Here is a 14,239-nt window from a genome sequence, read left to right as displayed (position 1 = left end):
AAGTATAACTAATGCCAGAAAAGAGCAGCAAAAACAGCAGCCCAGCTGAATAGAGAAGCTCTGGAGGTCGGAGCGTTCCTTCTGTCCACTAGATGGCAGATGCATTTGGATCGTATCCTCGCCGTTTGACGTTCCTTGTTGTTTGGAAGAAGAGGAAAGAGAAAATTTATTGGGAAACAAAACACTAATCATCATAATTGAGACTCTGTTTCAGCTCCATGGTATTCAAATAAGAGAAATTAAATTCTACACATGCTCTGCAATGGCTGAAATGCGTTGCTTACTGAAGTTGTTAACACACTGTGGAACTGAAGCAGAACGATCTTCACTAAGAGAACAGCACTGTCGCCATGCCTTACATCAGCGGACAAGGACAAGGGCGATTGTCTGGCAATGGGCTATTTCAGTGGAAATGGACTGCTTCGAGAAGAACAGACCACACTCAGTGAACATGTGATCTGTTGATGGGGTGTAGGTCTTAAGGGCGTTCACACTGACAGCAATTATGCAACTTGAAATCCGAAATTTTCATAAGACTTGAAGATTTTAAGAGGCATGAGTAATGATATAACAAGTGTCCAAGATAAAGAAAAGACACTACACCAAGAAGGCACAACTATAACTATATAGGTTATATGTTTGGATACCTTTCTATGCCTTCTGTGTATATGCCAATGTTTGTTCATATAGCACCGTGGTAATTTGAGGCATGACAGTTCATGTCACTTGACTTGACTTTAATTTAGTTTAAAATGGATTGACTCCATGATATTATGTGCTGTAATTATCAAGTAAAAAGTAATTTAGTTAACATTTGTTAACATTAGTTAAACACATTATCAATCATGGACTAACAATGAAAAATACACATAGGCTATAGCATTATTAATCTTAGTTCATGTGAAATTAAACAAGTTGTATCTGTTACTATGAATTAATGGACCTGGGTTAACACAAACTAACATTGAGAAAATGTGTTTTTATTAACTATCAAATAGTTAATAAGTAACTGTTAGTGTATTGCTCATTGTTAGTTAATATCACCAATGCTTTAACGTTAACTAATGGAAATTTAAAGTCCCCCTGTAGTGAAAATCAAAGTTTTATCAGTCATTATCCGTGTATGCCATTGTTTTGCGTTTACTACATTTCAGTGAATCAGGAGGCGTTGGCTGGTGTGAGTGAGTGGAGGCGGGGCTAATTTGCATATTCATAGATCAGCGTATAGTAAATGAGGCAGGGGTGTTGAGTTACATTCAAGCTATTTTAAGGCATGAGAAAATTATTTTCACAAGAAAAAACATTTAAATATGTCATTTTGATTATCAAAGATAAGTTTTAAGGGATAAAATATTTGACTACAGGGGGACTTTAAGTGATAAAACATTTTCCTCACACTTTGAATACATGTGAGTGCACACATTGCAATAACCATTATGCTGTTTTAAAAAGTCATAAATGTCTTTGTTTTGTTTTTTTTTGGTTGCACCGCATGACATTTTACAACATGAGCTAACCTTGCCTTGTCATAAAAAAGGTTAACTTATCTGATATTTTCCCAGACTTACTGACACTGAACAGTCATGAGGGTCTGCAAGGGTCCTCTCTATGATATCATTTAATTAATTTTAATTTTAAATTAATTAAAAACACGCTCATCGTAGAAAATGTGTATTTAAGTCAATGTATGTATGAATTGCATTCATTGTATTTTTTATATATTTATTTATAGATCTGGACAAACAAATGAGCGCCATGTCATAGACCCAACTATCAAAGGGAGTAAATCGAACATGATCCACCTCTGATACAGTCAATGCAGAAACATCTAGCTTTACTGCTAATTAGAGTGAACCGCTGTCAGTGTGAACGGCCCTTCAGATGGCATCATTGATCATGAAATGATGCGTTTCCTGCACACCCCCACGCAGATGGGATAACTGTGAGAGAGAGTGAAATGCCAGCATTTCTGGATGTGGTCATGCAGACCAGTGCCAGTGAGAGCTGTCTGTACCAGGTGTGTTTGCCAGCCAGCACCTCCGCAAGGAGACAGGAAGTGAAGAGCACATGTCATGTCACAAAGGCCTCTTGAGTTTACACAGGACTGAAAGAGAGCGTAAGGGTTATGATGGTGTCTCGCCACACTCCTCTGTTACTTACGCCAACACACTTACTGCACTTAAACAATAGCTCACTCAAAAAAGAAAATTCAGTCATCATTTACTCATCCTCCAAACCTGGATGACTTTCTTTTTGCCCGTCAAGCAATACTGATCCAAAACTCAAATTTTGAAACTGCGAATATTAAGTCTGATTTATAATTTTGTCTACATAGTGCAAACTGTCCCTCCAGTTCCTTTCACGTCTGACAGCTAACTGAACCCATCAGAAATGTGACCCAATGCCACATTGGATGCATCTCAATCATAAGGTAAAGGATTGTAATCAAATCACTAAACGGTTCTACACAATCTTCACTGTGTAGAAAAGAGCACTCTGGCATTCTGCTAGACATCTGCTTGTGCTTCACAGATGAAAGAAATCATACAACAAGAGGGTGAGTAAATGCTGACAGGATTTTCATTTTGGGGTGAAAAAGCCCTTTAAAACAGTTCATTGTAGAAGGTTAAGAAACCAGTCAAAACGTATGCATAGATATCTATACTAGATCCCGCATTAGACTGCTCCAGACACCTCCAAGCGTCCACCGTCTTGGAACGATGCTTGGAGATGCTGTTCATCAGTCACATTAAAAAGCAATTTTCAAAAATTGCACAGGATCCCTTGTGAAAAAGAAGTGCATTTATTTGTATTGAATGTGCATTTTAGTGTACTTCAAATCCTAAAAATATATTTGTAAAATACAGTATTTGCAGATAATATAATATTCATGAAATAAAAGGCCACTTATGACTATATTTCTTCATAATCTTTAAAAAAAAAATGCAGTCAAATTAAAAGTTTTAAAGTACATTTTAAATAATTGGTTTAATAATCTTTTGTCACGCTTTAAAGAAGTACACTTATTTTGATGCCTAACATACTAAAGCAAATGTAAAGCACTTGATTGTAATTTAATCATTACATCAAAAGTTAATTTGAAATGTACTGATCATTACAAATGTGTAATTACAATACATATTTATTACATAGACATTTCAATAGAAATTACATTAAAGTATATTTTAGTTTACATAAATGGTTGTCAGTATATTCAGCAGTACTTTAAATATATATAAAATATAACAGAAGTAATAATGTACTTAAGTGGGTGAAAAAAGCACTCTAAGGGTTAGCTAATTGTATTTAATATGAATTTAAACTAATACATTTTAATTTAATTGCAATTAACATGCTATTAAGTGTCTGTAAACACTGAATTCAGTTTGCAGTAAAGTATAATCTTACAGTATACATAGTATATTCGTTTTCATATATTCTTATATTTATTTAAGTTGAACTGCACATTTTAGAGTGGCCTTTTATTGTGGTCAGCCTAAGGCAGACCTGTGCAATAACCATGCTGTCTAATCAGCATCTTGATATGCCACACCTGTGAGGTGGATGGATTATCTCGGCAAAGGAGAAGTGCTCACTAACACAGATTTAGACAGATTTGTGAACAATATTTGAGAGAAATAGACCTTTTGTGTACATAGAAAAAGTCTTAGATCTTTGAGTTCAGCTCATGAAAAATGGGGGCAAAAACAAAAGTGTTGCATTTATCATTTTGTTCAGTGTAATTAATTCAGTAATTACTAGGTTGCAGACTCAGACTTGCTCTCACATGTTTAAACACTGGCTTTGACTGTACCAGCATGGCAGATGGCTTATGTATAACAGAGCAGCTGCTAATGCGGTAAGATTGTGTAAGATCTTTTGTGTGTAAGGCTGAAATTAACTGTACATTTAATTGCACAGACCATTGAATACAATTCACTAAACTATTGTCTGAACGTTTTAAAGCTGTCAGCTTCAGTTGATTCTAAACTTCTATCTATTCCCAAACATTTTCTGCACCATATAGATTCAGCCTCTCCGGCTTGTGTCTGTGAGGCTTGCGGAGGTTGTGTGTCATTTTAACATGCAGAGCAGCATTTCAGCTGGGCCCTTCAAGCTGGTTTGAGGTTCTGCTGCAGTGACTCTCGCAGACCAGTACTGTAGAGATTAGAAATTGCTCATCCTGAGGCTGCTTTCATCGTTGTTGATGTTTTTTTGTATGGTCCTGTTATTGTCACTGTATGTCTGAGCCTCGTCTTTCAATTTTCAATGCCCAGTTTTCCCCAGTGTTAACTATGCAAATGATAAATAAATGCCTCTTGACTCTTGACTCTTGACTCTAGAGCGTTTCTGTCCTGGTACAGCATCTGCAGCAGAAACCCAGACCGTGCTGAGTGTAAGCTGCAGGTATAGTGTTGCCTGTAGTTAGAGCGAAGAGACATGCAGACCGGTGCTTACTTAAACCCCCAGCCCGTCCCACCCAGGACTATAGCTGTCACCAGGATAGCCCCTGCGATCGACCCTATGATGAGATTGGTGGCACTAGGACCTGTTTGGGCAAGTGTGGGGAAAATGGGACATGAGCTTTGATTCGCTAGAACTCAAAATTTCTGTTCCAGCAAAACCAATAGTGTCTTTACAAGATCTAGCATTTTTATGCCACCTTTAAAAGTTTGAGATTTCCATTCTGGTATTCAGCCTGCATGTGAAAACGAAGTAATAAACTGTGTTCGATCATTTCACATGCAGGCAAAAAAATCTCATCTAAGCCAATATGAGATGGAAAAAGTTACCCGAAATGAGTTCTGGACTGCACCACATTGTTAAAGATGTTATCAATAAATAAAGATTAAATAGAGAGATTTAAAAAAAAAAAATCTACATTGATATACTCATTTGTTTTCATCCTCCCTTTGTGATTTTAGGAACTGTGTATTTACTATTATATTCGAAATAAAGTTTCACTGCAGTGGACAAAAAACAGTTAAAATTAACAATTATATTACCTTAGTGTTCAAAACTAAGAAATGTAAAAAGTTTTTTTTAAGAAATTAATACTTTATTCAGGAATGCTGTTTTAAATTGATCAAAAAATATGACAGTAAAGACATTGTTCACACCAAGGATGATAACTATAACTAGAAAACTGTAATAACCGTTCTAATTCGATTAGAATACTGAAGTCCACACATTTCCATGATAAAACAATATTGCTGAAATCAATCAATCCCTTGAGCATTTAAAGCGGCGGGAGACAAAACTGCGGCACACTCTTATAATAAACAGAGCATTGTCATCAATTGCGGACGCTAATATTGATATCATTATAGTTAGTGTTCTTGGTGTGAATGGGCCTTTACAAAAGATTTCTGTTGAGCTAGACTTCTATTGAGCTGTCTATTCATCAGAAAATCATGAAAAATGTATCATGCTTTACAGAAAAAAAAAATTAAGCAGGACAACTGCTTTCAACATTGATTTAAAATGTTTCATGAGCAGCAAATCAGCATACTTGGTCTCATGATGAAAATGTACCTCTTGGTAATTTTTCACAAGATGCGAAATACGTACCGCCATGTATGTTTCGCGACATGTTCGATGTGAAATGTCCACTGGGTGCCGCTAAAACAGAGTGTTTTTTTTTTTTTCCCCGGAGAGCATTGTCATCAATTGCGGACGCTAATATTGATATCATTATAGTTAGTGTTCTTGGTGTGAATGGGCCTTTACAAAAGATTTCTGTTGAGCTAGACTTCTATTGAGCTGTCTATTCATCAGAAAATCATGAAAAATGTATCATGCTTTACAGAAAAAAAAAATTAAGCAGGACAACTGCTTTCAACATTGATTTAAAATGTTTCATGAGCAGCAAATCAGCATACTTGGTCTCATGATGAAAATGTACCTCTTGGTAATTTTTCACAAGATGCGAAATACGTACCGCCATGTATGTTTCGCGACATGTTCGATGTGAGATGTCCACTGGGTGCCGCTAAAACAGAGTGTTTGTTTTTTTTTCCCCGGAACAGATGAACGTACCTATGGTACGTTTTATGTAATGTTGGTTTTATATGTGTCACCTCAGTTCTGACTTGAAATGTCCATTGAATGGCGCTGTAAGTCTAATGCTCCGAGACGTTTTAAAATAACGTACCATCTGCACTACACCTAAACCTACCTGATAGTATGAACTGAAACTGAAAGCAAGTGTGACGTAAAAACAAGCAAGCTTGTTACATCCGGAAAGTGAAACATATGGAGCTGTAATCATAACTGTGCACAAAAACGATTAAAAAAGCTAGCTGTTTTACTGCCTCTAGTGTTCATTTCTGTTGAAAACTGCAGTGATATGTAGCCTACTTATTGATATGTATTACCCAGAGGTACGTTTTCATCATGATACCAGGTTGCAACCAGCATATTAGAATGATTTCTGAAGGATCACGTGACCCTGAAGACGAGTAAAGCTGCTGAAAATTCAGCTTTGATCAAAGGAATAAATTGCATTTTAAAATATATTCAAATAGAAAACATTCATTTTAATTATATTCGTTTTTACTGTATTTGTGACCAATTACATGCAGCCTTGGTGAGCATAAGAGACTTCATTCAAAGACAAAAATCCTACCACCCAAAACTTCTGAACGTCTGAGCCTCATTCATGAAGCGTGTATATAATGAATGTGTGTGTAAATCATTCACAAAAATCCACTCAAAATATCAAGAGATTTCACCAATCTCTTCTGGTGTTTTATGAAGAAGCTCCACTCTCTCTGTATGTGTTTGTATCTGTGTTAGTGCCAGAGCACTAAAGCCACAAACCCTTGGGTCCCTCATCTTCAGCAGGGGGTGGTTCTTTTGGAGGGTCAGGCATACTGCAATCTGTCCCTGCCCACGTTGTGTCACATGTACATGCCGCCTCATTATTGCACACCTGTTTAAATTTAGAATGGCCAAAAAATACTTATCATAATAGCATAATGAGAAATGGATGCTCATACAGAATAAGCGAGTAAACCTCAATATGGCATGTATTCAGTGTGTGCAGACAGGTTTGTCTCACCCCGTGACTGGAACAGACGTGCTCGTTGGGTCCGGTGGGACAGGAGCTCAGGTTCAGATACTGAAGAGGGAGACACTTCCTGTCCAGACACATCATAGACGGACCGCATGGAGTTCCATCCTCGACATACCCGAGATCAGTCTGATCATCCAGGAAGACGTGACCACCGCTGAGAAAACAGTGTGTGTGTGTGTGTTCAGATCTGCCAGCATATCATACATGATAATCAGCATTACAAATTTGTCTCGGTGTGTCTCACCTGCAGTCGATCAGTCTGCCCTGATGGTTGAAATTTGTGGGAGTGACTTCTCCTTTTATAGTTCCAATCCGTGGGATTCGGCCAGTGTTAGTGCAAAGCAGATATCCACAAAATACATCACTGCAACAGAGACAGCACAAAAATCACAGTGACTCCAGAACATCCACAGGGGCCACAAGAGGGTCTGTGAAAAATTAGATTTAGGAATGAAATGTGACCCTGTCTGTGAAATCTTCGATTTCTGAAATATTATACAGAAGTATTTAAAGAAAATTCATTCTTTTAGATGCTCTCCTTGTATGTAATTGTTTTTTTTTATCTCATTGTAATGTCTCTGTAATGTCATTCGCTCTCTGTGTTTTTTTCTTTTTTTGTTTTGTTTTGTTTGTAACAGTATTTAAGCTACTATTAATGTGAATGTGGTCATTATTATTGGTTATTATTTTCTGGATTTGTATGGGATCCCTTGACTATGTTCCTTTTGTATTGTCTGTTTAAGCATTAATAAAAAATTTAAAAAACATTTTCAACACATTCACAATATTTGATAAGCCTACTGTTGGATTCGGCTTCCTAAAGACTGTCTAACCTGAACAACACATCAGTTGATTTTATTATAATGACAATGCTAGCTTTTACCAGAAAGAAAGAAATATGCATATAACAGTGTTAACAAATACCAAAAAAAAAAGATGTTACCAATCATGTTATCCATAATTGGTTTCAGTTTTCTATAGAACAAATAAATCAATTCAAAACACAAAGTAGATATGTTTAGTAACATAATATCTACACATTTTCAAAAGTAAAGTGTAACAACAAACATCTTAAATTATGCATGAAACCTGTCAAGAATGAATGTTAAAACATTTGGCGATGATCATAAATATTTAAGCTGTTTGTCTTTCTTCTGCACCTTTACTCATCAGTTCAACACAAAATATATGAAATGTACAGACTTATTGTTATTTAAAGGGTTAGTTCACCCAAAAATGAAAATTCTGTCATTAATTACTCACCCTCATGTCGTTCCAAACCCGTAAGACCTTCGTTCATCTTCAGAACACAAATTAAGAAAGTTAAGTTAGTAAGGACATCATTAAAATAGTCCATGTGACATCAGCGGTTCAACCATAATGTTATGAAGCAAATAAAGTCATTATTTTTGTTTTCTTTGCGCACAAAAAAGTATTCTCATAGCTTCCATGAAACCTGTCAAGAATGAATGTTAAAACATTTGGCGATGATCATAAATATTTAAGCTGTTTGTCTTTCTTCTGCACCTTTACTCATCAGTTCAACACAAAATATATGAAATGTACAGACTTATTGTTATTTAAAGGGTTAGTTCACCCAAAAATGAAAATTCTGTCATTAATTACTCACCCTCATGTCGTTCCAAACCCGTAAGACCTTCGTTCATCTTCAGAACACAAATTAAGAAAGTTAAGTTAGTAAGGACATCATTAAAATAGTCCATGTGACATCAGCGGTTCAACCATAATGTTATGAAGCGAATAAAGTCGTTATTTTTGTTTTCTTTGCGCACAAAAAAGTATTCTCATAGCTTCATAACATTACAGTCACATGGACTATTTTAATGATGCCCTTACTACCTTTCTAGACCTTGAACGTGGTAGTTTGTCTGTGCAGGGTCAGAAAGCTCTCGGATTTCATCAAAAATATCTTCATTTGTGTTCCGAAGATGAAGATGAATGAAGGTCTTCATGAGGATGAGTAATTAATGATTTTTGGGTGAACTATCCCTTTATATGAAAGTGAATAAATAAGCACCGTGATCTGTAGAGTTGTGTAGCATTAGCATCTGACAGTATCACTTCAAAGTCTAAGTCCCGTTTTATTACTAGTTGTACTTAGCAGTACACTGTAACTAACATGTCTGTCTGTTTTGTGCTTTGGGTCCCACTTTATATTAAGTGGCCTTAACTACTGTACTTACATCAAAAAATCAGTACAATGTACTTATTGTGTTCATATTGTATTGCAAAACACTTTTGCTGCTATTGAGGTGGGATGCGGGTAAGGTTAGGGACAGGTTTGGTGGTATGGGTAGGTTTAAGGGTGGGTTAAGGTGTAAGGGATGGGTCAACAGTGTAATTATAAATGTAATTACAGAAATTAATTACAGATGTAATTACATGCAGATATTTTTCAAATATAAGTACAATGTAAAAACATGTATGTACACAATAAGTGCATTGTACCAAATTATCAATTTAAATGTAAGTACATAGTAGTTAAGGCCACTTAATATAAAGTGGGACCGTGCTTTGCTCTCTGTGACCTAGTTTGCCTGAGTTCTGATTAGTTCATTTGGGTCCACCTGTGTTGTTAATTATCTCATCGGCTCCTTTGTTTGGTCCATGAGTTTTCCCTCTGTGTTTGTTGGTTCTCATTTATGGAAAAGCGTGTGTTATTCCCTGCATGTGAGTTCTTTTGTCTCGCTCTTACGTTCATCTGCATCTTCATGAGCTTATTCCTACACACACACCCAGGACATACACAGATTCCAAATGGAAATGTAGCACGTGTTACAAAGCTAAAGTTTTAAAAAGGTCTCAGACATTGGTTTAAGCTCTAATTTGTTATTTGTAACCATTTTAACCAGTAACCATAAACTTTAGAGTGTTTGCTCTACTGTTTATGCAGCAGAAATGAATTATACTTCATATAATGCAGTTTGAGGAGAGATGTGCCATTACTTGTCTAAGCAATCAGATGATTTTATCCTGGTAAAAAGGGTGAAAAATCCGCTAGAACATGAGACCTATCTAGATCCCAATATCATAGTGATTGGTGGGATTTTTTTTACTTGGGCCTGTAAGCAACCGCCCACAGTGCATTAGCATTGAAGTGTTGAATTTTGCATGCTTTGTAACTCACTGCTTACTGCACTGGATCCATTTGTCTCCGTCTTGACCGCAGTTGCCCTTCTCTGAGCCCTCTGTGTTCAGCTTCTCATAACAGAACTTCCCCGAACTCGCGGCCTCTGAATGAAAACAGACAAGTGGGAAACAAAGGTGAGACCTAAGGATATATACCAGGGATCCTCAAATCTGGCCCACGAGATCCACTTTCCTGCAGAGTTTAGCTCTAACCCTAATCAAACACACCTGAGCAAGCTCATCAGTGTCTTCAGGATCATTAGAAAATCACAGGTAGGTGACTTTGATCAGGGTTGGAGCTAAACTCTGCAGCGCATTGGCCCTCCAGGGCAAGATTTGAGGAACGCTGATATATACATTAGCTTATCTACCGGTAGTTTACAGTGTTCGCTTTATTTCTATTATAAGAGTGGGTGTGGCCATTTGTAACTTGAATGTGCGAGGCTTCAGGTGTCATTCGTTTCCAGTTATGTTAGATGCACAAAAATAGTCCTTTATGCCGTTTGATGCTGCAAAGTGGTGTTTGTTACATTCATGCTAATGAACAAAGTTTATTTAAATGCTTTTTAATTCTCTTGCAAAAGCTCCCCCAATAATCTTTGCTTTCTTCCCTCAAAACATTTGCATTCCCCTGAGAAACTGTACATGTCATGGGGATGAACGCAAAAGTTTTATGAGAATATGAGAAAATGCAAAGCACTGAAATAGATTTTTTCCTTCTATTTTTTTTGGCCATCACTTTTCCCCTTAGGGGCTCTGTAGAAAATACTTCACGTCTGTGTTGCAAAATAAGGTGTATATGCAGTTGATAGCGGAGCAGACTGCTGATTGGCTGTTAATGATCACAGGAAATGGTCACTCACTTGGTCCCCACACATATTTACACTGACTGTCTCTCGTCTTGCACTCTCCAGCATAGCAGCGACCCTGAAAAGACAGCACAATCTCACTAATTAATAGTGAAAAAGATATTGAGATATCAATTAGGCAAATTAATCAGCCAATTACTGGCCTTTTTAAGATTATCAATACTAATAACAGTGCCTGCTTGACCAAAATATGCTAACTATTAAGGGCTAATGTAATTTTCTGAGAACGTATTTAGTCTAATTATCAATTTTATACAGTAAACGAACACAGCTTGCTACTACGTTTTTTTTTACTACTCATAAATGCATTTAAATTTTATTAATTTACTTTTTCATCAATTTATTACATTTCTACCATTATTATTTCCAATGGAGTAATAGTAGAATAAGTCATCAAAGCGATTAAATTACACACATGGAAGCAGGTGAATTATGTATTGACCAAACAAACAAATAAATAAATAACCCTGTATAAAAACACTTTGTTTCTTATCATGTAATATCTTTAAAAAAGCTAATTTTGTACCAAAATTTTGATTTATGTACTCACATTTGGCTACAAAACTAATTTCTAGCATTCAAGCATAAGCGTTTACATCAGAAAGGCTTTAAGATCTTGAGAGGACTGGCCATCACTCACCCTGCTTTCCGCTGTAGATACTGTTCTGTCATTGGCCATTTACAAAAACCCTTATTACTAATAAATAATATCATCATCATCATGTTTCAGTGGACTAGCAGCTTTAATAGCTTCTATTATAATCAGTTTATGAATAATGAATTGATAGCTTGTAGATATGCATTAAATATGGCATTTTTCAGAGTAAACTGGCACTGTAGCGGTTATGTTTTTATGTGTGCGTACCTGGTTGAGGGAGCAGAAGTAACCATCCTGCTTGTGTAGATTGGGAGGGCACTGCACACACACACACACACACACACACACACATAAAGAAAGATTCAATAAAAACATGGATAATCAGACCATTATATGTGTTTGAAGTAGTAGTGCTGATACTGTATGCCACTGACCAGCCCTGAGTCTCCTGAGCACATCTCTGAAATATCACAGTCATTTACTGCATAGCGGCACGAGTAACCTCGAGGATAGAACTGAGACAGAGAGAGAAAGAGAGACAGCTCTCACATTCACCTTTTGATTTTTGAATAAAAACACACATGAAGTACATATTTTGAAAATATTTACATGTATTTACATGAATATATTTATATTATTTATATTATATATATATACATAAACATATTTAATATATAAACATAACATATTGCTCTTAAATATATACATGCATGTGTGTGTATTTATATATGCATAATAAATATACACAATGCACACACATATATTATGTAAACAAAAACTTTTATTTTGGATGCGATTAATCGTTTGACAGCACTACAACAAACATATTAAAAAATACATGATCAGACATGTATTCTCTCACCAGACATGTGTTATTGCAGCAGGGTCCGTCGCTGCAGTGCGCACCATTAGACAGAGAACACTTTTTACAGCACTCTTTAATGCACTCCTATAACACACACACACACACACACACACACACACACACACACAGCTGAATACTGTAGCCGTGTTTAATATTGATGTGTTAAACACAGAGGTTATTTGAGTGCTGTCTAGTGTATCACATGAACTCACTTCTCTTGGTCCACAGTCACACTCTTCTCCCACTTCCACATATCCATTTCCACACTCGGTGTCTTCAAACAGCTGCAGGACACGCATGCAAAAACAGGCATCACAGTCTTGATGAAGAGATTTGCAAACAGATGTGATATGAACTTTCAGCAGATGTACTCAGGTACAGCTAAAGGCATTTGGAAGGATGGAGTCACATAAAGGCATTATCTATGAACTAAATATGATTTCGAGAAATAGATATGGTTAAAAAAAAGGTACAAGAATATTCCACTATTAATTAAAATTCATATTCGGTTTAGGTCATATTTGGATTAGGCATGTAGACACATTAACCTTATTGCCATAAGTCAAGTCAAGTTAAGTCAAGTCAAGTTGAGCTTTATTGTCATTCTGCTGCATGGTGTTGTGGCCGACACGGACTGACTGAGGTCTTCCAGATAGAAAGTCCAGGATCCAATTACAGAGGGAATTGCTAAGGCCCAGCAGGTTTAGTTTATTGATGAGCTGTTGTGGGATTATTGTGTTGAATGCTGAGCTGAAGTCGATGAACAGCATTCTAACATAGGAGTCTTTATTTTCTAGGTGGGTAAGAGCCAGGTGGAGGGTGGAGGAAATTGCATCGTCTGTAGAGCGGTTTGGACGGTATGCAAACTGGAGCGGATCGAGTGTGTTGGGGAGGCTGGTTTTGATGTTGTGCATGACTAACCTCTCAAAGCACTTCATCATGATTGGAGTCAGTGCTATGGGACGGTAGTCGTTTAGACAGGACACAGGTGATTTCTTTGGTACCGGTATGATTGTTGTGGATTTGAGACATGTGGGGACGACTGCCTGGCTCAGCGAGGTGTTGAAGATATCTGTTAGGACATCTGTCAGCTGTGCAGCACAGTCTCTCAATACACGGCCAGGTATGTCGTCAGGACCCGCAGCCTTGCGTGGGTTAATCCTAGATAGGGTCTTCCTAATGTCAGCTGGGGACAGACAGAGCGCCTGGTCGTTGGGAGGTATGGGCAGTTTTTGTGCAGGTGTGTCATTCTGCATTTCAAACCGTGAATAAAAGTGGTTGAGTGTATCCGGGAGGGATGTGTCATTATCACAGGCCTGTGGCGGGGGCTTGTAGTCAGAGATGGTCTTAATGGCTTGCCACAGGCTCCGTGTGTCTCTGCTGTCTGTGAATTGATTGTTCAATCCTCAACCGGATTGAGCCAATATTACAGTTTAAAACAACTAAGAGTAACATGCATGTCCACTCTTATGAAAAATAAATGCACTTAATTGCTTACTTCTAGTGTACTTAAAGTAAAAAAATTAACTGTATTTGTAGATAATATAATATCAATGAAATAAAACGTCACTTAAGTGTATTTAAAGAGAGACACTTTCATGACTGTTTCTTAAAGGGGTCATATGATGCGATTTCAATTTTTCCTTTCTCTTTGGAGTGTTACAAGCTCTTGGTGCATA

At 36.9% G+C, this 14,239-nt stretch overlaps 1 protein-coding gene across 1 annotated transcript in view; it reads right to left on the bottom strand.

Annotated features, from left to right (window-relative positions):
* adam23b (ADAM metallopeptidase domain 23b) overlaps positions 1-14,239 on the bottom strand; it is a 53,608-nt gene continuing 39,369 nt past the window's right edge. The window contains exons 16-26 of the mRNA XM_016462908.1: positions 12,773-12,844; positions 12,558-12,644; positions 12,130-12,210; positions 11,963-12,013; positions 11,092-11,155; positions 10,227-10,332; positions 7,323-7,442; positions 7,064-7,232; positions 6,823-6,934; positions 4,459-4,549; positions 1-134 (exon numbers count right to left, since the gene is read on the bottom strand). Of these exons, the coding sequence (XP_016318394.1) occupies positions 89-134; positions 4,459-4,549; positions 6,823-6,934; positions 7,064-7,232; positions 7,323-7,442; positions 10,227-10,332; positions 11,092-11,155; positions 11,963-12,013; positions 12,130-12,210; positions 12,558-12,644; positions 12,773-12,844 (999 nt within the window). The 3' untranslated portion in view covers positions 1-88. The remainder of the gene's footprint in view (positions 135-4,458; positions 4,550-6,822; positions 6,935-7,063; positions 7,233-7,322; positions 7,443-10,226; positions 10,333-11,091; positions 11,156-11,962; positions 12,014-12,129; positions 12,211-12,557; positions 12,645-12,772; positions 12,845-14,239) is intronic.

This window comes from Sinocyclocheilus anshuiensis, unplaced genomic scaffold (assembly GCF_001515605.1).
Source record: "Sinocyclocheilus anshuiensis isolate Anshui unplaced genomic scaffold, SAMN03320099.WGS_v1.1 scaffold732, whole genome shotgun sequence".
NCBI classification, from domain to species: domain Eukaryota; kingdom Metazoa; phylum Chordata; class Actinopteri; order Cypriniformes; family Cyprinidae; genus Sinocyclocheilus; species Sinocyclocheilus anshuiensis.
Note: the sequence above shows the minus strand (reverse complement) of the source record. Positions and strands in the feature narration are given on the sequence as shown.